Genomic DNA, 27119 nt, shown 5'->3' with positions numbered 1-27119 from the left:
CCTTGGCATTTCAGCTGAGTGCAAAGCCAGAGATGAATCTTTATGATCCGACCTGATGGGGCCCAAGTGGGTACACTCCCTTTTCTATTTTGGCAAAAAAAAAAAAAGAAAAGTCATATGCCTTTTTCATTTTGATCGACGCAGCCAAGTCTTTTGATATTGCGTAAACATCCACCGTACAGTTCGCGGCCCGGCTAGGAATCTGGAATCGTACATATTTAAAAACTTTACAACCTCTAGGAGGACTCCACTGAAGCACCATCTAAATATTAGAGGGGGGGAAGTCAGATGTATAATTCATTGCTGACATGTTTAGTAAGTAGTCGATTTGGGGAGTGTTAATGCGCGCTCAGGTCCTGACACGAGGGCGTGCATTTTTAAAGCAAACAGTAAAAGGGAGATCATTAAGACTGACGCTCGGCTGTCAGTAACGAGTTTCCCCCACAAAGCTGACAAATTTCTAGATTTACCCAAACTTCCCCCTCTGAGGTGCAGCCCTAAAAGAAGGAAGTGAAGGTAAACTAAGGTCTCCTTTATTCAACAACTGGAGTGCTGTTTACGCTCACCCCATCACAGCTAGCCGTCTCCCAGATTGATGATGTAAGCGACTGGAAGGCACGGAACATATTGGAAAAGAGCGCGGAGGGGAGCAGCCGAGCTTTACCTCCCTTGGCTGGATCCCAAATGAAAAGAAAAATATCTTTTTAAAAAAAAAAAAAAAATGGAGGCTGTTTTGGAAGCTGAACAAAGGAGCTTCCTCCAGGATGGTCGGTGCACTTTTGGGTGCTTCGAGGATTTCAGTCTTTCCTAGAGGGCCCAGGCTGAAGAGTGAAGACGGAGACGAGGATGATTCATGCCCACATTTGCAGCGATTGGTCCAGGCTCTTCCTACATTTTATTTTAGGGAGGAAGACAGCATGATGAATGCTGTTGGGGAGCTAATCCTGCTACTTTTCTTGCTCCGTAGTTATAGTCCCCTGACATCCTTTTTTTTGGGGGGGGTTGTTGCACATTTCCCCCCCATCTCTGCATCTGGACAGCTGTGCCACATTCTCAGAACAGCTGTAACTCATTTCCTGTTTCCATTTCACATAAACTTATATCTTTCACAGCTTTCACTTGTAAAAAAAATAAATAAAATAAAAACCACGACTTGCTGTCCTTCCAAAGCCTCCCTGAGAACTCGATATTGGTCGACGGGAAGCTTTACGGGAGGCGCTCTCACCCGTCCGCTCTCTCGTGCCCCCACCCCGTTCCTCTATTAATTTAAGCTGTTTATACTTTACAGTCCCTTGTTCCATTTGCTGAGCGTGAAGAGTAAGTTTGATAAACCAAAGTCGGGGGGTGGGGGGGTGGGACGAGCGCAGCAAATCAAGAGCATGTTTTTGGAGTCTGCATCTGACATCCATCAGCATGGAAATATGTTTTAATGGCTGGGCAGGCTGCAAGACATCAGCAAGCTGTTGCCTCACTTTTCCACTCAGGGACGCGTTGAGATAAGAAACAGTGACAGCGTGTTTCATGTCTGCGTCACCGACACGTCTTTGCTGGAAAACCAGAAGGAACGGCTCGTCCATTTTGGGGCTAATAGTTTGTATAGTGCGGCATTCTTGCTCTCTGTTTTCCCTCATCGCGCTCCGTCTATCCATTAGGATAAAACTGCGTTCGCTCCTATCGTGGCCGTTCCAGCGCGGGCTGCCAACTGCACCATTAGCTGACAGCATGATTATGTGAACAACAATCCAAGCAGTCTTCTGATCTTATCTGTCTGTCCAGACGTTTGCTGATGTTTAGGCGTTTCTCCCCAGCGGTAAAGCGAGATAGCTCCTGCACCGTGGGCACTGTAGAGGTTCTTTATTTTCTCCCTCTGTCTGGATCTCCGGGCCCCTGGGTGCTCCAAAGCTCAGAACACGTCTGTACTCAGATGTTTGAAAACAGCAAACGGCAGAGGAAGAGGAGTCAAAATAGGAGGCAGAGGAAGGAGAAGGAGGGATGAAGGGAAGACGAAGGGAAATGGGAGGAGGGTGAGGAGTCCTCATGGGGACGGAGCGTTACATGTACGAGCAGACCAGGCAGAGGGGCCCAACCGGGTCTGCAGACTTGTGATCTGAGGGCCGTTTGTGTGTCAGACGGATCAAAGTCTTTTGAAGAGGAGAAATCCCTTTACTTTCTGAGTGTAGCAACCTTTATTGGCAGGTGGGGGGGGGGGGGGGGGGGATACTGGAACACTTCACCTTGTGATGCTTCTCCATTGTTTTCATTTCCAGTAAAACATCTGTCCAAATGTCCTTCTATTTGCACACCTTTTGCTGGATGGCGTTAATAAAATCAGCCAAACCCTTCTTAATTTGGGAGCTATAGCCGGCTCAGTCCCTCGCTAATGTGTGCGCTAGTGCGTGTTTTTGGAGGAAACCTTACTATACAGAAACAATATTGAAATCTGAGGACCCGTATTCGAGTGTTTGTTTAGCCCAGCCGATTCGTAACGAGAGGGAAAAAAAATCAATTAAATGAATGGTGACTGTGCTGATAGATGTTTTTAATGACCCGGATAACTGCGGGGTTTGTGTGAAAATAGATTATCTTGTTACCCTCCCAATGTGGAGCAGGAAGAGACATGGCTGCAGTCACTCATGACACACAGTTATGGTTGCTGTTAAATACAATCTTAATGACCTGCGACTTCAGCGAGCGTCAGAATCGCCTTATCAGCCGAATGCCTTATTTATGAGCCAATTTAATGGCTCAGATAATGAAGAAACAATACACAGTATACTCATCTGATATTCTTACAAAATACTGTTATTGTCGTCGGGTGGAAAACACAACCGCGCGCACCTGCAGACAGTCCGTCAGTCATACTCACCTCTTCATGCTGGGAATGTGCAGTGAGTGTATCCATCCATGAGCCCGGCTGTTTAAATTAATTATTAGTTTTATAGCGAACCCCGAGGCCCTGCAGAGGCAGCTAATCCCTGTAGAGGGCTAATCCGACCTGGCGTTACAGAAAATCAATGCTGGTCTTTGGTGTTGGCATGCCATCAGGGCAAAGGGACACATGTCAGACAGGCCTCCTGATTTTTTCATGAGGTGTGTTTTTGAAGTAGTAGATCCAGTGGAGGATGCTCGAGGTACCCAGAATTTAAAAGAATATCCGGAAGCGAGAAAGGGCTTGTATGACCAAATTTCTCATGGGGTGATGCAAGGGTGGTGCGGTTTGTGTATTATTTTAATGGAATATAGATGAGGTGCTGGAAAAGACGCAGTCGCAAACACCCAAACGCGTCCGGAAAGTTCAAAACTAGCAACCGCTGCTGGCCTCTGGTTATCCTACCTATATAGTAGGTATATATATATATATATGTATATATATATATATATATAGATGTTAGTTTAGTCACACTGGATGAAAGAGTCAGTCTTATTTCACATTCAGTTATATTTCCCAGCCATTTATTCCATAATGTAAAGAGAGTGGGAGATGACCCAGTCCCCTACTTTCATTCTGCACAGTCGTTTGCACATCAGTTGGATTACCGTCCCTTTCTCTCACACTGAGACCAGCAGATGAGTTTAATAGCTTGGGCAGTTTTCACTCCCAGTTCTTCTTTGTTTCTCTTTATGAGAGAACAAACACATGTAGAGTCCAGTCAGTCTTTTCATTTCCTCTAACTGGTGAGTAATAAGAGGAATGCTGTGGTCTCATGGCTTTTGTGGAGGGCTTCACAATCCCAGTACCAGACGATGTCTACAAAGCCAGCACATGATACCAAGTGTGTGCTGCCGTGATATTATACTCCTGCCTGGTTTGTTTGATTTGAGGAACAGACCTGATATTATATTTTGGACAATAGGTCATTTCTGCTGCTGCTGCTGTCCCATTTAAGCGCTTTCATTCCTCCCAACAGTCAATCACCCAAACTGTCGTTCCATGTAAGTCCTGCTGATAATGGCATGAAAGAGCAGCTTTGTCTCTGGTTTGGTGCCACCCATAACTGAATGACCCAGATCAAACAAATTATGGGTCTGATCATGAGATCGGTGGTTTTTGGCCCTTTGGTCATCAGACTGATCTAGAGAGCAAAGAGACTTTACTGTGAAGACGGAGACAACTCGGTTTATTCATGTTTTCAGTTCAGTTTAGTAGCCAAAATATTCAAAACATATTCTTGTTCATCAGTTATTCATTTCTTTCTGTATACAATTATAGAGGAATAATAACATAAGAGTTGTGTGGGCTGGTGGGATCGCACAGCCTCTCAGCGGCTGTCATTTAAAAGAAAATAAATCAAAATTTTGTACAAAGCTCTTTTAGCCTCAATGTACACAGGCAGTACATTTGTGTTACATGGCATTGATGAAAGGTTTAAGGAGAGACATTTCTTTTGCTTTATGGTTTTCTTTGCCAGCTTGGCAGCACACCGGCATTTAAATGCCCATTAACAACCTTTAAAACGTCAACATCTTTTGACATATGGATGTTTGCGTTCTTTGCTGCCTTGAAACTGCCTTTATTAGCACATAGTATTAATATATATTCCTCCATGAGCAGCAGCTCGGCTACACATCATGCTGGTGCAAAGGAGTTTGCCAACGGTGTCTGATTGGAAGTGCGAGGGGAGATTAATAGATGTTTCTTCCCCTCATTTGTTATCACTCTTTTAGTGCATTGACTGACTACAGCGTGTGATAAATAGAGGAAAGCCTCTGCATTTCCTGAGTGTGACACTATCTATCTGCTCGTCAGCCCGGCTTCGCGTTGACGCGGCGTCTCCTCTGACAGCACATCCAAAGTCGGCCGCCTAGTCCTGTGCAATTTCAGCAGCAGAGGAGAAGGTGTTTAGGATCTGCATTTTAATCCCGGCCTGTTTAATGTTTGCCCCCTGACAATCTGGGCCAGACATCATTTTAATGGTATGTACAGTGATAAAGCCAATAAAATGTCAGAATGATTGATAATCTGAGCATTATAGCAATATGACTTTCCAGTTCTCCTCTGCGCTCCAATGATGGTTTCCAAATTGAATTCTTTGGCTGCGTGTGCACGCGTCCGTGTGTGCACACACGCCGCACATTTGTGCATCTTTGCAAAACCGTAGGTGAAAGAAAGCAGGGGGAATCTTGTTAGTTTGAAGTGCTTATGCGATGCTTCATTTCCAAAATAACAAACCATATCAGCTGAATAGATTATCTCGGTGTTTTTGGCCTGCTTACTGTTGTGGTCTGGGAAGTAAAGAATGGAGGGGGAACAATTATTAGGAAGATTACCATATTTCTTCTGTTAAATAAATGATATGAAGCCTTGCTTTCCTCTGGATGTCAGGAGCTGGGAATGTATGAGCCAGACTTGTGAGGCAAGAGTGTGTGTTTCATATCAACACCGGCTTATTTTTGTCTACTGGGGATGGATGGGAGACGGAGGGGGTGGGGTGGGGGGATGCCATTCATATCACTTGACTCATGAACTCCTCCAAACACAGGTGGACGTTGACATGCTGCAGATGCTAGTGAGGCAATCAGATGTTTAAGTCTTCAAATGTTCCCACTGACTTTCTTTGTTCCTTGTGTGTTTTGGAGCGTCGCAGCGCTAACCTTTCCCGTTCTTCCGCTTTTCTCCCGTTCCAACATTAACCTGCCTCTTCATTTGCGACGGCCCTTTAAAGCTGTCCACTAACCCCGTGTCTGCTGCTTGTGATCAAATGGCTCGGCCGTCGTGGATTTATCGCCCGCCGTTTTGCCGTTTGGCGAACCGATCGCGGCAGATCTGAGATTGACAACACGTGTAGGCCTGTAGTGCAGCCGGCGTCTCTGTGGAGCGATGAAACGGCCACTTTTATCTTCAGCAGAGTCTGAGCAGGCCTGCCTCTGACTGGCAGCCATAGAACGCTCTTTGTTTTATGTAAATGGTGATTGATGACACGTCTGGCGAAGCCTGCAGTTTTTGACAAAAAGTATTGATGGCCGCTCTCAGTAAAGTGTTAGTCCAGGTGACAGAGCAATCCATTTTAAGATGAATGAGAGAGTGCGAAAGAGAAACAGAGGCAGCGAGGGGTGGGGGGTGGGGGGGGACTTCAACAGGAAAGTCATCAACAATTTCAGCGTTGCAACATACACATTTTAGCTTCTAGGTCTATAATCATAGTCAGGTACACACACTTGCTTTTGTTAGTATGCCTGTGTCATACAGCACTGTTGACCCTTATAGCATGTGTTTCTTTCTATAGGCAACATTTTGTGCCGTATTGGAAATTTCCCCTCGTTTGTGTTGTTTCTAATTGTCTGGAAAGGTAATACTGTTGCTCTTAGAATCCAGACATATGATTCCTATCCCATACTTCACACCAACATGACAGGCAGCCTGTCTGCTATTTGACCCAAGACAAAAGAATTACCGGTAAATTGTTGGTAGTCTAGAATTGCAGAAAAGCAGGAAAAGAGATCTTGTGCACAACTCTCCGCTCTTATTTTACTGTGAAAATTATGGTGTCTAAAGTCATGTGCTTGAAAGTGGAATGTGTGGTCCTGCGCGTGGAGAAAATCGAAAATCTAAACGACTCCAAAAGTGTCCCCTGTGCTGATTTTTATCTGACAGAATCAGATTATTGAAGACATACTTCAGAGGGACCTTAACCCATGGAATCACACTGTCCTGTATCCGGAGCCCCGCCCTCTAACTGCTGTATAAATAGATTCTTGTGACAGGGTAATTCATCTCCGGCCATGAAAACATCAGCTTTAAAAGACAGCTCGCTGAGACCCTGCGCTTGTTAGGGGCCAGATCAGCAGCCCAGATGCCTGCGATGTAAACTCATGAAGAGAAGATTAATTTATCTGTCATCCCTGACTTTGACAGTTGTTATAAATTTGACTCTAGCCTCAGCACATGGAAGAGGAGGGAGAGGAGGAGGGGTTGGAGAAACCGGAGACGAGTGGAGATGTACGGTGGACGTGAAGGAAGAGCATGGCATCAATGTGGGCGGGGGAAGACGAGGGGTGGTGCTTGGTAGAAAGTCTAAAATGTGCAGTATTGCCGGGAGAACACACTCACCTCTAACGCGCACCTGGGAAACCTTAACCCTCCCGACCCGCCTCTTAATACAAGAAGGACCCTTAGTCCTTAGTAGTTTATTTCTGATGCCTGTTTCAAGGTGGTGGCTGCATAATGCATGCTGGAAAATGAGTAGTGGCCATGTCAGGGAAGCCATTTGGGTTCTGATTGATGGTAGCAGGCGAACCACAGCCGCCATGTTCTCCGATATCACTGCGAGCCGTACCCGGCGCACTCTCAGAAAAATAAGTTTAACTCTCTTATGTTTGTTGACTTATTGTGTCTCTTATTGTTTGGTTTTTTTGTTAATACTTTGGAAAATGGATGAAAACTTAAGATTGTGTGACCGTTTGCTAAGTCGGTTAGCCGACTTGAGGCTGTCAAGTCATTTAGACGGAAACATTTGGCATTTACAAACGCCAAGGTCCTGTGAGAAACAGATTTATCATAAATAGATTTGCAGGCTCATTTCAAGCGGATCAATTGACGGGAAACAACCCAAATCACACTCGCATATTCAACATATCGTACAGAGCTTATGTGTCCCCCAGCATTGTCTGCTTAAAAAAGCCGGTGTCCCTTCTTTGCTTCATTTGACTTCTTTATTTACGCAGGCTTACCGGGGACATGTTTTTCTGCAACCACCAATTACAGAGACTATTTTACAAATTTGTTTTCCTCTCAGAATTTGAAGGGCACTCGCTTTCAAATAGTCAGTCTCTTGATAGGATTAGATGTGTATCAAAGCGCCAAATGCTTATATCCACAGTGCAGCATTAAAGTAGATCATTTACATTTGGTGTTGGTTATCAACGCCTCCTTATGTGTCTGATTGGACCTAGGGGAAGTGACAAATATAACCCAAGAGATCTACAGCTTTTAGTGTGGATTAGCATGCTAATAGGCTTTCAACTTGATTTGACAGACCTTGCTTCCCCCTGGACAGCCTCGAGTCAGGGAGTGGGGGTGTATACGGGGTAAATAGAGAGAAAGAAGGGGAAAGGAGGGAGAAAAGGCAAAAAGGTTTATAAAGGGAGCAATGGAAGAGCGGTGTGGAGGAGTATGGAGGATATCCCCAATTAGCATGTGGGAGAGAAAGGGTTGTGATGGGAGAGGTAACCCAACCATGATAGATATGCCAACTTAGCAGTCACTCCTGCCCTCCCCTGTTAGACCCCCACAGCTGTGGACTTAAGAGCTCCTTTCTTCTAAAAGGAAATCAGAAGATAATCCAAAGTTTGATGTTGGGAGAAACTTTTGAAACTGAGGGGAAAGCGGGTCAAAAGGTTCCTAAGCTGTAAACCCTTCACAAAAGGTTGTGACAGAGCGAGTTCCTCCTCACCCTTCTGAAGGTATTTGTGACTTCTGAGCACCTTCCACGTGCATGACTTACCCTGCTGAGGAAAAGAGAGCGGAGCAAATTTAAATTTCCCCCAGGAAAACAAATATCTGCTGCAAATCAATAAGGTGGAAGTTAATCCTCTCATCTGTTCCATTCGGTGAAGCTAATAGCTACCTGAGAGTGATTGACACTCCAGTCTCATAGTTTTCTTTAACATCAATTGTTGGAATTGTTTGGGGTTTTATTGGATCTTACGCCGAGGAAAATTGGCTGAAGATTTTTCTGGATATCCTGTTGAAAAACTCTGCTCAATTTCCGTCACTTTTAATACACGGAGTTCTCTGAGCGAGGCGGTAACGTTAATAACTGGGACACATCTGTTTGCTGCACTGTACATTTTCATTGTCTGGATGATAAAACTGAGTGAAACAACCAAGGCAATAGGCCTCCTGAGACTTTATACTTTCTGTCATAACTCTAAAATACTCCAAAATGGATCAAATGGGAATAAATAGAAGAGATAAATACTGAAGACTTGAGTGTCATAGGCTGCTGTCCATATCAAGGACAGAGCTGAGGTACATTAGCTGTCTCTGTGAGGAGATAATACCTTTGCTGACGACGGCAGCTGACCTTGAGGATTTTAAATGACGGTGACCCTGCTATCGTCCCTTGAACCCTGTTTCTTTGAGCTATAGATGTGCACGTGCGCTATATTTCATTCAACTGAACTGCGGTATTGCTTTGGAGCGGATTTGCTTACCATAAGAATGCAATTTTCAGCAATAAGGTCCTGGAACTTGGCAAGGGCTGCTGAGGGGAGCCTCTTGTTTTGTGCCAAAGCTCTGGCCCTGGATGATCCAAGGGCTCGCCCTGGGGGACAGCTCAGGGCTGGAACGGGCCAAAGTAATGTCATCCTGCGGAAAAAGTGATGAATCTGTCCTGGTCTACCCTTTATTCCACGAGGAGGACAGGATGCACAACAACATGAAGCTGGATAAGTGGCTTCAATGATGCATACAAAAGGTTAATTTATGTCTCATTAGCCGCTGCTAAATTAGCTCCTCATGATAATTCACTGGTAATTGAAAACCGAGTCAGGGGAAATAAACATGCTTTATTTGTCTTTGTAAAATAATAAGAAATCAGATTTATTTGTTAGGTGTGGAATTATAGAGCAGCTTTATAAATCAGGGTTTGAACCAACAACCTCACCGTAAAGACCTGACAAAAGAGTTATGTGTCCTCTTCTTTGTTGTGATCCGGTCTCCATGGCCTCTGTACACCAGAGATTTGGGCTCGGCTTGCTCGAGGAGCAGCGTAACATATTGGAAAAAAAAGAAGATAGTGTACGGAGCAGGAGAAAAACATACACTGAAGTGTGTGTGAATCCATAATAGCACCACTTAATGACATAAACTATCTTCTCTCGCCGGCGAAAAGAGGCTAGGCTTCCTCTGAGCCTCAGAGGGCCCGCTGTTACAAAACACAAGACGGTAGGGCTTTGACAGCTCCAAGTGTCTAGGGCCAGGGAAATAATTGATAGCAGGCTGCCTGCATCCAAGGTCCTTTAGCAGTAATTGCAAGCAGAATCTGACTCTCTGATCTCACCAGTGGTATTGGCTATGCCAGAACAGCCCGGCTTTGACAGATTGCCTTCCTGCAGTAATAACTTAGGCATGTTCCTTCCCCGTTTTCTCACACAAGGCCGCACAGTCCCGTCTCCACCGCAGAACTAGCCAGGCTTCATCAGTGATTATTTTGTGTGTATTTTCCTTCCTGCTCTTGGAAGATATTTTTCTCTGACAGGACACTCTTCACGTAATGGTTTTGCTGGCAGCAAAATGCCTCGTGCTCTTGTTGTCTGCCATAAGAGTTTGTAGTCAAAGTAGAAGTGAGTGTATTCATACATTCGCAAGGTGGACGCTGTTCGGCTGAGCGGCAGAAAAACAAGCTGAACAACTGAAAGAGTCCTTTTCATTCCCGTCGATCTTATGACGTTTATTAGCTGATAAATTAGAAAATTCCAGGTAAAAAAAAAAAAAAGACAGACATCCAAACTGGCTTGGTTCTTGCCCTGAATGACAGCCTGGAGCCTTTATGGTCTTTTGAGGGGTTGTCCCCCTCCCCAGCCCTCCTCCCCTTGACACCCCCCCCCCCCCTCCATACTCACTGTCTGCACTGTAAAGCACTCAGGGATTTATTGTCAGCTGGAGTTTCCTTGATGGGGTGTAATAATACTGCGCCTTTCTCACCCGCTAAGGTGGAAGAATCCCCTCCCTCTGCCGATGAGAGGACCCCCGCGGGCTGCCCTGTTTGCGCCTGTGTTCTGTGGCAGACTTATAAGCCTGGCAGCTCCACCCCATGGCTGTCCAAACAAGGTTTCTCAACAGGCGCTCAAATCAAAAAGAGCAGCGTATGGGGGCTGTGTGGAAGTGAAACGGCAGGATGTTGCCTTTGGTTATTTATTTATCTCACTTTTTGCAGACAGAAGAAAAGGGTTGAAAGCATGGGAGCTCCTTTGGTGTGCTAACATTATTTTTTTTTTAAATATTTATTTAGTTTGGTGTTTTGACAGTAAAATGAATTGAATTTTTGCTACTTCTGATTACAGTCGAGTAGGCTACATCTAGTGTTGTGCTAAAGCTCTCGTTGGGATTTGTAAGACTCAACGCTGACATGATTTCAATGACATACCATCTAGGAATGATGGAACGTAGACCAAGATGCATAGCTGCCTCCAAATTTGCAGCATTGTCAGGTCGGCAGAAATGCATCTGCATTTATTCAGATCCGGTCGGGGTGAACTGGTCCCGGCTCCTTGTCCTCTGTGACAGCCCGGTGACGCTGTCACGCTGCTCTGAAATGTCTAAACATAGACGTTTTAGAGGTGCTGGACGCAACGTGAAAATGTAAATAAACTTTATTGGATGCTGGGGTCGGGCTGAGGGTAGATTTATGGTCTTGGCATTCACCCTTGGGCCCATCCGTCATCCCTTTACCCCAACCAAGCCCCTCAGTCCCAACTCCTCCTGCTCTGTCCCTCCCCTTCCCGCAACTTGGATCACAAGACCCTCGGCTGAACTACAGCCGACCTGCTGGGCCAAGGGCAGCTGGGTTTTCAGATGCCATAATAAGAACCGGTCAGTCCCCCCCTCCTTTAATGACGGTCAAACCTATCAGCAAAAGCTTTTCTCTCACCCTTCCTTTTCATCTTTATGACTTGTTCCCTCCCACTTCCCCATCCATTTCTTCATTCTGATGTTCGGAGAGACACTGACGGCAACGCTGAGACGATCCAGGAAGTCTCCGGACGCACGTCTGCTCTGACTTTTCTGATGCTATGTCATGTTAGCAAATTAGCAAGACACATGAGCCCTTATTAGGATTTGCAGTTTTTCTATTTTTGAAAGGGATATCCATTCAGCCGTTCTGTCCCAACACTTCTGGAATGTCTTGCCACCATTTAAGTCCTCTGTTAAATCTGATCAGTATAAGACTAATTACACTGATTCAGGTTTACACAGCAGACTTGATAACTGACCTCGCTACATGATTTGCGGCCACATCTCCCATCACGGCAGACAGGCAGCCACGTCGTATCTCATCCAGGCGCGGGCTCTGTGCACTTGTCGCTTCATTAGAATATGAGAGGACACCTGCCTTCAATGGCGGGAGGATCCGCTTTGATGGCGTGACAGTTTGACGGCCACAGTGGGAGCGGCACCGATAATCCCTCTGCTCATCTCGTGCTTTTTGGCCCAGCTGGTGTTCGGTCAAGGAATAAAGCAGCGGGCTAAGTCTTAATCAAACATCAGGGTTGGTGGTGGCATAAAGAGAGGGGTTATTGGGGGTTAAAGTGCGGAAGGGCACATTTAGGACAGGGATGAATAGACACAAATGGAGGATTAGGGTTTTTTTGCCTACTTGCAAATAGGAGAGATTTAGCAGGCAGCTTTACAATAGTGAAAGAGTAAGTTATTGATTTTAGGAAAACAAGGAGTTGCTCTCTTCATTCTTGGAGCCTCTTTGAAGCCCATTCATGGTTCCCAGCTAATACCGACTTTCCGATCATTGTCACAGCTAATATTTGAATTACCCGTGCACATCTTCAAAGCACATTTCCCCAGCCGTCAGTTTGCATGCAGACAATATAGTTTTGCCGATTGTCCTGATTGGTCCTCCGTGCTGCCTGATGCAATTGGACACTAGCAGCGGTAAACAAGCGTCTGCAATGTCATCGGGCAGTTATGCGCCTCCAAAACGTCTCGGAAACACAAAAACACCTGACTGGCCTCTTACCACCTGATCTGCTTCTAACATTGCTGCGAATTAAAGCCAGATATGACCATTTGTCTCTCACATTAGGTCGTCCATCAGCTCCTGTAATGGCTGTCTGTCAGCAGCGTGTCACGTTACAATTTTGAATTTGAAGAACGGGTGAACAGGCGAGCAGTCGTCGCACAATTATGTTTTCATTTGTGAGGAATTGCTTTTACTGGCCCGGACAGATGAGCCATCATGCCTTTAAAAATAAGGGAGGTAACTCATTTAGAATTATAAACCCTTTTCTGTGTTTGTCACTTCTATTGATTTTCTTCCGGGCCCCCGTCTCTCAGTTTATATCGAGCCATGATATATACAGCTGAAGAGGATTTATTGCAGCTATAGGCTTTGCCTGCCGGCCCAGCCATTACACCCACAGACGGAAGGCAGGGGTCGGGGAGGGACGGTGGTGCAGTATTGGATATAGTTTAAATACCATAAAAGATTCTACTCATAGCCCGGTCAGAGCCTCGCAACACGGAATGATGCCGTAATCCTACGAGTAGCAGGTGGCGCTGCTTTAATGTCGGTTTAAACCCAAATTGCATCTCTATTTCCAGCTTTTTATAATCCCTAAATGAGATGATTGATCACCTGTTGGTCAGAAAATGGTTCCACTCCTGATTCAATGTGGGCCCGAGGAGAGGATCACGGAGCGCCGGTCGGGAAAACAGGCGAAAAGGAGCCTTATTGTCTCCTCTTAAAAATTCCTCTCCGTCGTCTGTCTCTTCCTCTCACCCCCTTAGACTGGGCTGTCAGGTGTGAGGAAGAGGAGGAGGAAGCTGCGTCTTTTTTCTTCTTCTCCCACCACTTCCGAATTACCTGCTGGGTCCGAGCTCTTTTATGCTCTTGTTGTGACAGGTAGATTTATAAGGCTTGAAATTTGTACAAATCAGTTGTCATTCAGCGGCAGCTGTCAATGTGTCAAGCTGTCAGGGCCTGCTGTGAGGGAGATGCCTTAGGGGGCTGAGTGAGGGGGCAACCGCCTAGAAAATAAAATGAGTTCAATCCGACCTGAGAAGCTCCTCTATTCCACAGGCCTGCCTGCCTGCCCCCGTGGAGACGCCATTGATTTCTCCTGATGTTGAGCAACAGCGCACCCAAAAAATGACACGCCACGCCATGCCTAACCCAGTCAGACTACCATACACCGACACGTGCTGTGCCCCCCCCCCCCCCCCCCCCCCCCCACCCCCACCCCCACCCCCCCTGAACTGCAGATGCTTGTCATTCGCTGCTAAATTGCTGGAAATCTGTAATCTCTCCACGGAGCAGAACACCAGAGCCGTATTTAGAGATCGTCGGCGACGGCTGTTGTGTTTTTATTTGCCGCTTAAATAGCGTAACTGGAAATCTCTCCGAGGAACGAATGACAAGCACGTTTAAAGGCGGCTGTCGATTGTTGTCTTGTTTGCTTGTTTTCTCCGGCCTCGCCTCAGCGTGGGCCCGCCTGTGTGTGATTGGCGGGCCTGCTGGGGCAGTGATGGGCATGACAGCCTCTCTCAGTCAGAGGACCCCAGGTGACACACACCTTCGCTGTGCTTTATCCTTCCACACAGTCTTCACACAGGAATGGGAAAGACAGGTGCTGCAACCAGTGTGAAGTGTGTGGAAACAAAAGACAGCAGCTGACAGAGGAGCCGCGCCATCCGGCAGCACACACACGAAGGTGTGGGATGACACAAATATACTCGTATTCCCCTCCTGCGTCTTTGTGGCTGTGTCGCCGATGTTGTCACATTTCCTCTGCAGCTGCAGGAGGAGGCAACCCGGAATATTAATTATAACACATTATTAGCACATTGTCTGAAGTGCTCGCTCCGGTGTCCGCGATGATTGTATGACATCATGAGATGTCTAAATATATTCAGAATTCAGTAATTTCAAACGTTCCGCGTTCACCCGTGCAATAAGACAAGTAAAATCCTGAATTCCTGTGTTGCTAAACCTTTTCTGTAAACACTGGCCCTGAACCATAGTGTCAGATTGTTGTTAGAATTGTGTGGTTGTCTGTGACGTTGAGGCTTTTGTCACCTTCGCCTTCCTTTTTTAATGACCACAGGAGAAAAGACATCTCAGGAGCAAAACTGTTTGCATCAAGGTGTCAGCTGTGTTCACTTTCACACCTAGCTTGTCCGCGTTTGCTATGTGTAATTACCAGACCTGCTCGCCGCCAAGATGGACCAAACCGTCACAAAACAGTGGATTGAACCTATTTTTCATTTTTATTTTTTTAAGAAAGCTGTTGTGCTGTTTTTAATGTAGCACACGTGTGGGTGCAGGCAGAGACAAAGACGTGCATCGGAGCCGCTCGACTACACTCTAATTAGCCTGATGAGGTTTTGGGGGTATGTTTCCAACAGATTTATCATCGCTGCCTGGCAAGGTGGGGTGTCCAGAAATGGTTTCATGGGACACTGTTTGGAAGGTGACACTCACTCAGCCGCCCTGCAACAAGAGGTGAAATATTAATCAAAGTTTTCCAGGCAGCTATTAACAGCTGCTGGCCTTGGCCTCTGTGTAGCTCGACAAATGTGGGTGTGTGGGTGTGTGGGTGTGTGTGTGTGTGTGGTGTGTGTGTGTGTGTGTGTGTGTTGGGCAGCAGCGAACAGCGAGCTAGTCCACAGAGAGATGAGTGTGATGCGTCTGAGTTTGTCTTGTAAAAATGCAGCTGTCCAGGACATGACAACTACAGCGTTACTGGGGCCATTATGGGGTGTAGAACATTTCCTGGGAAATGGTTTGAAAAATGAGAACGCAAGCTGTGCAGTATTAATTACACTGTCATCATAAACAAGTCAAAAAAACCTGCGAGGCTGGAGCTGTGCTGCTTCTCCTTCAGGAGAATGTTACGGCCCATTATTTTTTATTGTATTTTCTTCTTAGTAATTACACATTGGCTATATTTTTATGTAAATTGTGTGCCATTAGACCTGGTAACTTATTGACAGTGGCTCTGTGAATGAGTGCCTTGACCTCCGGTGACCTTTGTGACTCCAGCTTGTTAAATGTTGGCTATTTGTACTTCAAAGGTCCAGCTTTGGTTTGCAAATGAAAACTCCTTAAATGTGCTCCGAAAATCCCATTTTGTTGCAAATGAACAGTCCTTTGTTGGTGAGCTGTTGGCACATGTTAGGCAAACTGGTTCCCCATCATGAATATCTTAAACATGTCACCAGTTCATAAAGCAAGGGTCGCAAAAGGAAAACCATTAAGCTTCCTCATTTGCAATGGCAAACTGGCGGAAAAAGAATTCTCACCTAACTTGACCTTTCTTTTGTTAGACATGTAACACGAGCCAGTGGTTCTGTTTTATATTCATCTTAAAATAATCGCAAATATCTTGATTTTTTTTCTTTTCTTTTTTTTTTGGGGGGGGGGGTATAAAGAGAAAAGGCAGGCTTTTCAACAGGCTTTTGTGTCTTTCATTAAAGGACTTATGCTGTTTAATAATAGGAAATCAATCTCCACCCCCGCCGCCTATCACTCTGTAAATCAGGCAAATTAACCAAAAATCAGAATAATTACAATCAAAGGAGCTGAAGCTGAAATGGGCTTCCTTCACTCAAGACGCCTCCCTGTGATTGGCCATAAATGAACCCACGCTGTTTCTGTGTGAGCCATAAACAGCCCAATGCTTCAATTAAGTAGAAATACAACAGTGACCCCCCCCCCCCCCCCCCCTTTGGGCTTCTCTTCTGCTTTAGGAGCACAGAACATGTATTCTTACCAGGGTAATATCACAGTGTCTCAAAAAGAGATACTAAAAGTTTTTATTCAGGACGTCTGAGTCGTGTCACTGACACCTCGGCTCGTCTGTGCGGGGAAATACAGTACAATTTATCAGGGCGCCTTTTCTCGCCTAATAAATCATCGGAACGGGGCAGACCATATGGCAGATAGGACCTTGGAAATGTGGCTCCGGCATGCGGAGAGTCAAGTTGCTGAAATCAGGAGCGATCACGGGCGGCTCCCCTCCTGTTGGCGCTGCTCGGCTCTTACTGAATATCTCCCACTTATTTTACACGCCATTTTCTTGTTCACCTTATCACCTCTTTGTCACTTGTTTTTCCTTTTTTCCCCTCACCCGCGAGAAGCAGAAAAGCAATTCCTCTGTGCAAAGTACTGGGACTAGATAGCTCTCTCTCTCTCTCCCTCTGTCCTCCTTCCCTGTCTTCCCCCTCATCTCCTGCACCCCCCCTCCCACACACACACACACACACACACCACACACACACACACACACACACACACTTGCTCCCCCTCCCCTCTGCCGAGAAGGTCCTGGAAGGTGCACTGACTGATGGGAGAGGATGATATATGTAGCGTCTGTGTCCCGGCTCTCCTCTGGCCTTTTGTCATTAATCATAGCCATTAGCTTTTCTCACTGCAGCCTTGTCTGTGCACGTCTGTGGAAAAAAACAGCCCTCTTCCCCTTCATATCCCACACCGAGAGGGCCGGCTAACACCACCGCCAGTGTCACGTGCCCGCAATCTGCACACAACAACAGCTGTAATGTAGAAAATGGACATTATATCAAAATCGCTGTGGTCCCTCGCCCAGCAGGACGGGGAAGCGCAGAAGGAATCATCGAGCGGCTGTGAGGTGGAATTGATCGGCAGTATTGATCGCTGCAGATACACTTTCTGGTCCATTTACTGGTGTTGTCTCTGCCTTTCCACTGCAGTTTATTCCCTAATATACTGCCTGTTAAAATATGCACCCACCAGCACGCACAGGGAATAAAGAGAAAAACACTAATGTGACTCCATCTGTGCTGGACTGGTTTGAACTGGACTTAACTTTGAGCAAGGCTGTGCAGAGTCGGTTTGGACAGCCAATGTGCGAGCTAATGAGAATAAACAGCTGGCCACTGTGGTGACCATCCAGTGTAATAGAGATGTATGGCCACCGGCTCCTGCACGCCTACTCCTCTGGTCCCCAAACTGGGCCTGACAGATATACTAAAGCCTCATCAGTCCGGTCCCAGTCACAGCAAACGCATAGACCCGCAGACGTAGGCTGGCGCGCCTCGGCTGCCCGTGCAACCACGCGCACGCATCCACCCACACGCCGGCACGGCGCCAGCACTTTCCACATTGCATCCGCAACCTTCTTTTTTCCTCATTTCCCTAACCGTATCATCCATACTGTACCTAATGAAATGATTGCACGTAGTTATTGCTGACTTATTATCTAGACACACAGCTTTATCAAAACGCTGCATTGATTTAGTGGACCGTGTCGCCCAGAAAACTCCAGGGATGTTTCATTTGCCAGGCTCTGCTATAACAGCCCGTCGCGGTATGCATTATGTATAGATAGACCATAGATAATTCAAAGGGGTGGAATTGCATGCATTACTGCGGCGCTGTAACCTCCCCGTCTCATACTGTCTATTATATTAGGTCCGTGCTGCTGTTTGTTTTGCACAGCGCCGGGATCCCATTACGGTGAAGTGATAAGAACCTACAGTGCGAGCCACGTGTACAAATTTGTGTCATAGTTTTCAGCTTTGATAAATCCCAAACACCTTATTCAGCAGGTATTTGTGTTTCCTCTCATTTGACGCCGTTTTGTCCACACAAAGAGGGAGCTCGCTCCAGGTGGCTCCGTGCCTCCCCTCAGGGTTTGCAGAGCGAGATAAGCATTTGTCTTCCCCGTTCTAAAGTGGCTGCTGTTAAGCCCCATACCTGGAAGATGACTGATTTTGACAATGCAATTTACATCTCTGTATAAAACAATCTCACACTGCGCCTGACGATTTACAAGGGATTAAACTGTTTGTCTCCGTCACAGGGTAACAGCACAATATTATCCGGGCTGCTGTGCCTATTCCAATACCACGTTGCCTTTCTTGTCCCTTGAGAGCAGAAAATTGATCCAGAATGCAGCGTGCGCCCCCCCACCCCCACCCCTTTTAAAATTGCTACAACAGCTTTGCAGGACCTGCAATTATTGAAACATGCAAATGTCAGTAATTTCAATAAAACTGATATGTTAGTAATGGAAACGTCTGACTTACGGGGCGATGGCTACAGGATTTATGGCTGCATTATGGGAAAAAGGCTGAGATGACAGTTTTGCTGGGCTCTTCATCTCTCCCCTGCTCTCCCTTCGCTTTAAAGGCGCGGGTCAATTAGCGCCTGCCGCTGTTAGCTTTGCCAGATACTTATTTTCTGGGCAACGTTTGGGTTTAAAGCAGAGATTCTGGAGCCACTACCGACTCATCCTCTTACATTTGCGTGACTGTTCCACGATAGAGAGTAGATCACAAAGCAGATTGATGGTAGACATGTTATATTTAAAGCGGTAAAACAGTTCTGTATAATGCAGAGGTCTCAGTCTGTCCATTATGGTATTCTTATCATCGTGGTGGTGGAGTGTTGGCTCTCTGTTGCCCTCAGGTGAGTCATTGCCGGGCCCGTCACCCTCTCTGCTCCTTACGCCATATGTCTAATTCTAATTAAATGACCATTAAGGGTCCCCACCGCTGCCTTTTTTCACACTCTTGGATGCTATCAGAGCTAGCAGAGCTCAAATGTTAAAGTAATGAATGCGTGCCTGGGTAGGAGCAGGAAGAGGAGGAGGAGGAGTGTGAAGAGTGACTGTGCAGTGCAGCCAGGTGTCCTCGTAGCAGCGACAGGGCTTGGTCACATTTGATTTGCATAACCTGCTAAAAAGCTATCATGGAGCCTGCACTTGATTGAATTTCACCTCAGTGAAGTGCTAATTAATAACACCGTGGCTCTGACAGGCCTTTATTATGTACAGGGGACAGGAGATGATGTCTGTATTAGCTGGGTCTCTGGAAGCTGCGGAATATAGAATGATGAATTAATGGAACTATGTCCCGACTCTATCATCATATCATTAGAACACCATTGACGATTTCACACCACAGGTAGGAATCTATAAAAATGTAATGATGCAGTGGGTTGGGTCCTGCTCTCTGTCAGTGCACAGGATGGATTCATGCACTCCTTTATATTAACTTTAGGACAGGTTTGGGACTTGAAGACTCAACATATTTTTCCATCCCAAAAACATGCACCCGGGGTAATATGTTCAATAATATCGATGTATGAAGTGATTTCTACTGTTTGGTTGCATTAGCAGTCCTTCATGGAGCATTTGCATGGCCAACAGTAATAGATATTACTAATAAGAGGTTAAATTGACTTGGCCAAAAGCATTAGCGTATTGCTAATAGCCACAAGATTAAAGCAATGAAACATACTATTTCCTCTGTGAAGTGAATTGTATAGTTAGCTGCTAATTTAGTAGCACTGAGGCTCATCTGACCAGGAAGACCAAAGAAACGGACTCACGAAAGAGGGGTAAAATGTCAAATTCTGAAACTGCAAACAGTATCGCAACCAGCACAATGATCACGGGATTTCCTATGACCTTTGGCATTCACGGCCTCCTTGTGATCGTCACCAAAGCCTTGTGATATAAAGACAGGCAACTTCATCAATCATGTTGTTGCCATAGCTACCCTTTATTTCCCAAACAAATCAGAGCATTGGCTCCAGTCGAGCCAGTCCGCCAGATGGATGCGTCAGAAAACAGTATCCTAATAGAAAAGCTCTGATCCTGCCTGCTAATTTAGGATGATACAGCTGGAAAAGTGAAATCCTTCAAAGATGCTATCACAAACTGTCCGATCGGCACGCTGTGTTGTTGCCAACGGCGATTACCCCCATAGAAACGACCTAACTGTGTAAATGACCACTGCTGCTCGGTGGATATCGCATTTCCTGAATAACTTATTAGATTAAGAGGCTGCGCCGTGAAGAGATTGGAAATGACGGATGAAGAAATCCTGCCCAGATTCCTCCGTGCGTCCGACCAGAAGAGGGATCAGTTGACTAATACAGTGAATTCCGTTTGTTTATTACCTTGAACTCTGCTTTTATTAAAGACAAGTCCTTATTGTCAAAGCTAAGTGTACTTTCCTGCCATGAATTACACTTCAGTGTTGAAACAGATACAATAATGCAAACATTTCTCTTTTTATGTCTTTTATTAAGACGCTATATAAGTGCACATTTATTAGATGCGGCGCTACTGTGCGGAAGAAAGATGAGCATATTCTTCAGATAAAGAATCCCATTATTTTGGTTTACTACTTATTCAAGGTCATACTGTATAATAGCAGCACACCCACTTTCACAGTGTTCAATGCTTATTGCTCTAAATTAGCTCTCCTAAATCATAGTGGCCTTTCAGATAGGACGCCTGAGAGTCCTGCATGTGTTAATGTTGTACACACCCCACTATTCCAGCTGAAGCAGGGCCGCTCTTCATCATTCCATGAAACAGGGAAATGCCTGTGGGTAATGAGACTGACTGCAATTGAAAATAACTTATGGTGCTAATATTCTATATCTGCGCATAACCAGGGCTCGACAGGACGCCATAAACACACACTAGGGTGTGTTTTCCAAACATCGTTCTGTCATGCATATTATTTCCCTGTGTGTCTTCACGGTGCTGGTGTAATTGTCGGGGCGGCTTGATGAATTGCATTTGATATGTCGCAGCGGATTCTCGGCGGATTTCCTCTCTTTATCGCGGCGTAAGCCGTTTTCTATGGTCGGGGTGCGCGCGGCGTGTGCTGACGCGAGCCTGTGATCTGGCTCCAGGTTGTTAGGCTATCCTATGAAATGAGATGTGTAAAGGCAGCCGCTGGGAGACAGCGTCCTTGTGACGTGCACTATTATCATAGCCACGCTGCGGACCTCCCAGAGAGTCATTTGTTCAAATGAGCTTGAGTCATTATTCTTTAGAGTCCTTGTTGGAGCTCATGGATCTCGCAGGCGGAATCAGGTGTAAGCATTCAATACTCCACCTCTGGAGTCCATCCTTCTTTGCTCAATACCCTTTTTCCCCTCTGTGTAACACAAAGACACGCATAATGGGAACTGCAATCTGATAAGCGTTTCTGCATAGTAGCCCTCCTCCGCTCTATGCATCACAACAGTGGGAGTGTGTGTGTGTGTGTGTGTGTGTCAGAGTGAGCAGATCAGAGCAGGGGGAGCTTCGGTCGGGATTGAACCGGGCTGTCTGAAGTTGATTAATCGGCCTGTGAGGGTGAGAGACTCCCGGGCCAGGCAGCGGGGTCCATCCCCGTGGCATGTGATGCTGATTGGCTTTGTCCTGCGCGTCTGCACTGGAGGAGCGGACATTAAGATTAAGTGATGCTGTCGTGTCGGAGAGCACTGCACTGCATCATTCTGGGAAGAGACAGCTGTGCTGCTTAATCCTTCATCACCAGGGGAGAGCTGCCAGGGCCCAGATATACAGCCAAAGATAACCCTCCATAACTTCTGCTAAAGATCAGGAAACTTTGAATTCGCATCCATCTGCTCGGCCGTGTTCAGAACCCCCCCCTTCCCCTCCCCCCACACACACACTTGCGGTGAAAGGTGCTCTGGATGAGCGCTAAATAAAAGGGAGGATCAAGTAAAGATGGTGACAAATTAAAGGACCGGTAGCATGGAGGAGCTAAAGAACGGCTAGCCTCCCCCTGTTTTTAAATGAATGACAGAAATTGCCGTCTCTGTTCACCACAGCAATAATATCCAGAATGACGACACGTACTAATGTGCTATTTGTGTCTTCAGCCTGGTTTGGTGTGGAGGAGGGCGAGCCGGGTGCTGCGAGAGCGGGAGATAAATGGCGGGCGGAGGCCGAGCGGCTGACTGATTCCTCCTGCACGCAGCGATGGGTGGCGTCAGCAGGTTTCACACTGCTGGCCTTTGCATGTTTGCAGCCGGCTTGATGCAGCTGTCAGCCCCTGATTGATGAGTATCATCATTTAAAGTGTAAAAGAAAACGTCTCTGTGAAGGGAGACATGATGAAGTGCCGCCTGCTGGCGCTCTCGTAGATACGCCCGCCGCTTCCTCCTCCCTCCCTCACGCCCGCCCCCCTGCTCCTCTTTTCTACTCGGCTGCCCCCTGTCCATCTCTGCGCCTTTCTTTCTTCTACGCTTCTTTCTTCTTTCTGTACATCCAGGCGCCTCCCTCGCTGTCTGCTCTTCTTCTCTGTTCCTCCCACTTTTGTCCTCCTCCACCACCTCAACGTCTCACTACTGCCCCCACCATTTCCACCTCCGATTCCCCTCTTTTATCTGACTGGCTTTTTTGTCGGTGTCGTCCTGGCTTTGATTCTTCCTCTGAACTTCCCTCCTGCCCGCCGCATGTCTTCTGTTTACCATCCACGCTGCCTCAGATCATATGAAATGTCAAATTTCATATAGCTCCCCGGAGCCGGCGCATCCAGACGCTGGCGGCCGCGTGCCTCCGCAGCAGCCACCACAGAGACGTATTAGTTCCGCTGTCTTTTGCAACGTGATATCTTTACATTTGCCACCTTGTTAAGTTTTGATTAATGCGATTCCATTTCAGCAAAGTAATTGGCTTGGCCCTGTTGCGAGCGATACACGGGCGCGGCGCCGGAACAAACGCCACAACATGGTAATGAGGCAATGAGTTTGTTCTGTGGTTGTTGGCAAGTGACAGTTATTAATGATTGTTATGATAAACAGACGAGTGCGGGGGGGGTGGGGGGTGGGAGGATGAGCCGCGCCAGACTGACAGTTTAAAAATAACACGCACCGGAAAGTACTAACGAAGTAATACGGCGTTAGGAAAACAATCATGCAGGTTGTCAGAGGAAGAGGTGTAATTACAGCGCTACACCGGCCTGCCTGGGAGGAGGAATATGCACTGACGGTGGAGAGCTGAGTGATATATAACTTTAATTGGATCATCTTTTCTGGCCCCCCCACCAGCACACCCTCTTTTTTTCTCTGAGAATACAAAGGAGGTCTCTGCTCGCAGCTGTGTTATGATAGGTTTGGTCTCCTGTGAAGGCTAGTGACCCCGTGCAAATGGCCGCGCGGCGCCGGCCGCCTCGGTGTTTGTGCGGTCCCAACGTCGTGCTGGCGCTCTCCTCGGCGTCATAAACGTGCGTGCGAGCACGTTAAGTTATGTAAACCTGAATGCATGTTTTGCATTTCCATGGTGTGCACAGATGGATGTGGGAGTTTTTGCTCTTCGTTTTGTTTTAGATATCGATTAAATGCCACGGATTTGACTCGACCAGCCGATCCGGTCAGCTCGAGTGGATCCGCCGCTGTGGGGATGTGTTAAATTTGGCCGCCCCGTCTTGTCGAGCCTGAACTTTTAGTGACATTTAAACTGTACCGGTCCGCGGCTGTCATGTGGCGCTCGGTTTTGGAATGTGATGATCAGATGACTCCAGCGACCTCCGCGTGAACCCTCGCCTGGTGTTGATTTAGTGAGGCGCGTAGATCAAAGCCGTCCCCCCCATCGGCTTTTGTCAGTGGGCCGTTGGTGCATAGGCCCCAAGTGTTAATAAAACCAATCCTACACAGCGCCGCGCAACTGACAACATGCTAACAGTGCAGAGGTCAGGACAGTGATCAGCACTGAATTTGCAAGATTTAACAGTGGTTTTGCATTAGGTGGCCTTTTGTTACCCTTCAGTTTCGTATTATTCATGCAACAGAATGTAGATCTTCGGAAACACAACCTACTCTGCTATTTTAAAGTCTTTTAATTGACTTTCATTCCATGTTAAGCTGCGGGGGATTTATCTTTCCTTAATTACCTCGATGACGCCAGTGAGCCACTCGGCCAAAGACGACATTAATCTCTAATTGTGGACACTACTGTTTCCCTTCTAAGGTTGATTACCTGTGGAAGTAGCTCGGAATGGCCTCATGAATCAAATTATGAATTCAATGTCAGTGTAACCCTAAATATAACGCTGCTATCTCCTAGCTGCATTCTTCCTATCTGGGCGAGGTTGTGAAGTGTGCTGGATGGGGTTTAAAGCCTTAATCCCACAAGTCAATATTTCATTTTCCTTTATTCATTCAGATCTGGGTCTGTCTGTGGAGGCTGACGCTTAGAAAACTCCACACTGATGTAGTTTGATTTTCAAATAAACTTGGGGAAAGAAACAGTATTGGGATTTATACTTGGCAGAAAGTGGCGTAGCTGGAATTTTGGGTCCTATGCTATCCATTATCTAGGTTTTCCAACACCCTGTCACCGTTGACAGGTGGATTACAATTTTTCTTTTACAGAACAATTGAAATGACAGCAGTTTGACAAACTTGGATGGGACAAAGCAGACGCAAGATTTCAACAGGAAACATTGCCAACATTTGTGTGTGCCGTGCGTTAGGAAGTGAGAAGCCCTGTTTTCTGTCTTGCTCAGGAGTAAGACTTTTCCAGATTGTCCAAATATGCAGGACTGTGTTTGATGAACGAGGGCTTCAAACTGCTTCAGCACAAAGCCAAACTCCCCCAGCTGGATACACGCAAGACCCCGAGAAACATCAAAACCACAAAACCAACTCAGATAGGAGTAATGGCGCTAGAATTTAAACAGAGATATTGAGAGTGTTTTGTCTCGGGAGCGGGTTTACCACCCAAACGGCGCTCTTTTGGCTCTGGTCCCATTTCCATGCCGCTCGCTCCTTGGAGCTGTCATCCTGATTCTCTTCATAGCTCCATCCTTTTTTCTTTTTGAAGGCTGTGATTCCTGGCCATATGGAGCCCATCCCTTTGTCTTCTGCGGTGTTATCACGTCCCACGGCCTCTGGTGGAGGCTACGTTAGCATGTGGCGCGGCTCAGTGACTGTCAGCCCTGGTTGTCCTCCGTTTGTTGACACAGTAAGCTGGGCTGATACTGTAGACCTGATGTTGGGACTCACTTACAATTAGCTTGAACGCACCCTGACAAACGGGGCCTGCTGGACCAACAGACAGCTGTTTTCACTGCAGATATTTCATCTTAATTTAGACGAATACTTGGACGGGTCTTTGTTGTCGCGCGTGCGGGTTGTATACAGGAAGTAAAAGAAGATGGCGCCTGCTCTCTTGGGGCATGTCTCAACATTTTCCGCCTCCTCAGCTTCACACAGCGACTCCTGCCCCCACGGAAGCCCCACCAAGCCCCCGTGCCTTCATAATGAGTTTAGTCTGAGCTGCGTCCTTCCGCTGCCAGTGATTATTAGACACCAGATTGAGCTGAAGACCTTTGTCAGCTATTTCTTTAATAGCACCGTTAGCATGAGTACTTGATGACAATCGCATTAATCTATCATCATAAACCCAATTATGTAGCACACATACATCATGTAGCATTAACTGTTGCTCAGCACTTGTGTTTTTATACCATTACGCAGGAAAGAAATGCCTTTTTCAATTTTTTTGTGCTCCTTTTCCAGCATAAATGGCCAGATCCCCAACAGCCGCTCTGTATTTATCTAATGTCCGACCCGATGAGGACATCGGGGGCGGCCATGCAGACATGAGACGGCAGAATGAGCAGAAGTTGTCTCTGCTCACTGGACTGAAGTGACACCTGTCCCAAAGCCGGCCCCCAGTCACGCGCCATGTTGGCGTTAATCTTTTTGTCACATGACTGGGAAGATCACAGGGTGAGCGTGGGGCACCTCAAGTGGGTCTTGTATATTATTCACTTTTTTGTATTAATATTGAAACGGCGCCGTTGCTGGAACGCTGCCCTTGCTTTCAGCACCGTTGTCACAGCATCTGCTGGAGATGTTGTCATCCGTCCAGACATTTGGACAAGGTTCGTGACAGCTCTGATGCAGCATCGGCCTGATGCGTGGACGCCAGTGCAGGCGGTGGGATGCATTAAAGCTGCTGTAATACGAGTCAAAGCCGGTCGGTTACAGGATGTGCTGATGGGATCTGTCTTAGAAATGACTGCGCTGGGAGTATTGATGTTGATTGATTTTTTTTTTTTCTTTTTCTTCTCTCCCTCCCGTCTAATGGGTCATCTTAGGTAGGTCGGTCTTAATTTTCAGCGGCTGTTCTGATATGCTATAGCTGGGAAACGCAGCCCGTGTCTATTATTAACTCCACACGTTTAAATAAAAACAGGCTGAAAACCTTTTTCTTTCCTCTCTTCCATGCTTCCGTGATGCTCCGCTGGATCCTGTTCAATGATGATTGGCTTATTGTCTTCACAAAAGGTAAGCTGTTATCCAGTTACCTGAGGAAAATAGATCCTCAGAATGATGCACGCTCACTTCTATACCTAGCTCCATCTGCAGACCTATAAAGTCCATATCTGAACCATCTGGTTACCTTGTTTACCGTGCGCAGCAGCCGCGTGTGCTTATTAATCATGCTTACACACGCATCTTAATTACTCCCAATGTAGCTGCTCCCTCTAAAACCCAGGAGATGACCTTTCTTTCTCTGTTCCTTTACACCATTAATCATCCATAATCAACACCCTCAGAGTCAAGGAGAGGGCCACATGGAGCCGCTGAGCGCTGCCCACAAACCGCTGTCACATGTACACTCGGATCTTTATTAATGGG

General features: G+C 46.5%; 1 protein-coding gene across 2 annotated transcripts in view; it reads left to right on the top strand.

Annotated features, from left to right (window-relative positions):
• The window catches only part of lrmda (leucine rich melanocyte differentiation associated), a 141620-nt gene that overhangs the window by 6972 nt on the left and 107529 nt on the right, over positions 1-27119 (top strand). The window contains exon 2 of one of the 2 annotated variants that reach the window (XM_057047194.1): positions 22350-23202. The exons of the other annotated variant lie outside the window; for it this stretch is intronic. Coding sequence (XP_056903174.1) covers positions 23117-23202 — 86 coding nt within the window. The 5' untranslated portion in view covers positions 22350-23116. The remainder of the gene's footprint in view (positions 1-22349; positions 23203-27119) is intronic. 2 annotated transcript variants of the gene reach the window in all.

This window comes from Takifugu flavidus, chromosome 11 (assembly GCF_003711565.1).
Source record: "Takifugu flavidus isolate HTHZ2018 chromosome 11, ASM371156v2, whole genome shotgun sequence".
NCBI lineage: Eukaryota > Metazoa > Chordata > Actinopteri > Tetraodontiformes > Tetraodontidae > Takifugu > Takifugu flavidus.
This window is presented reverse-complemented; position numbering and strand designations above follow the sequence as displayed.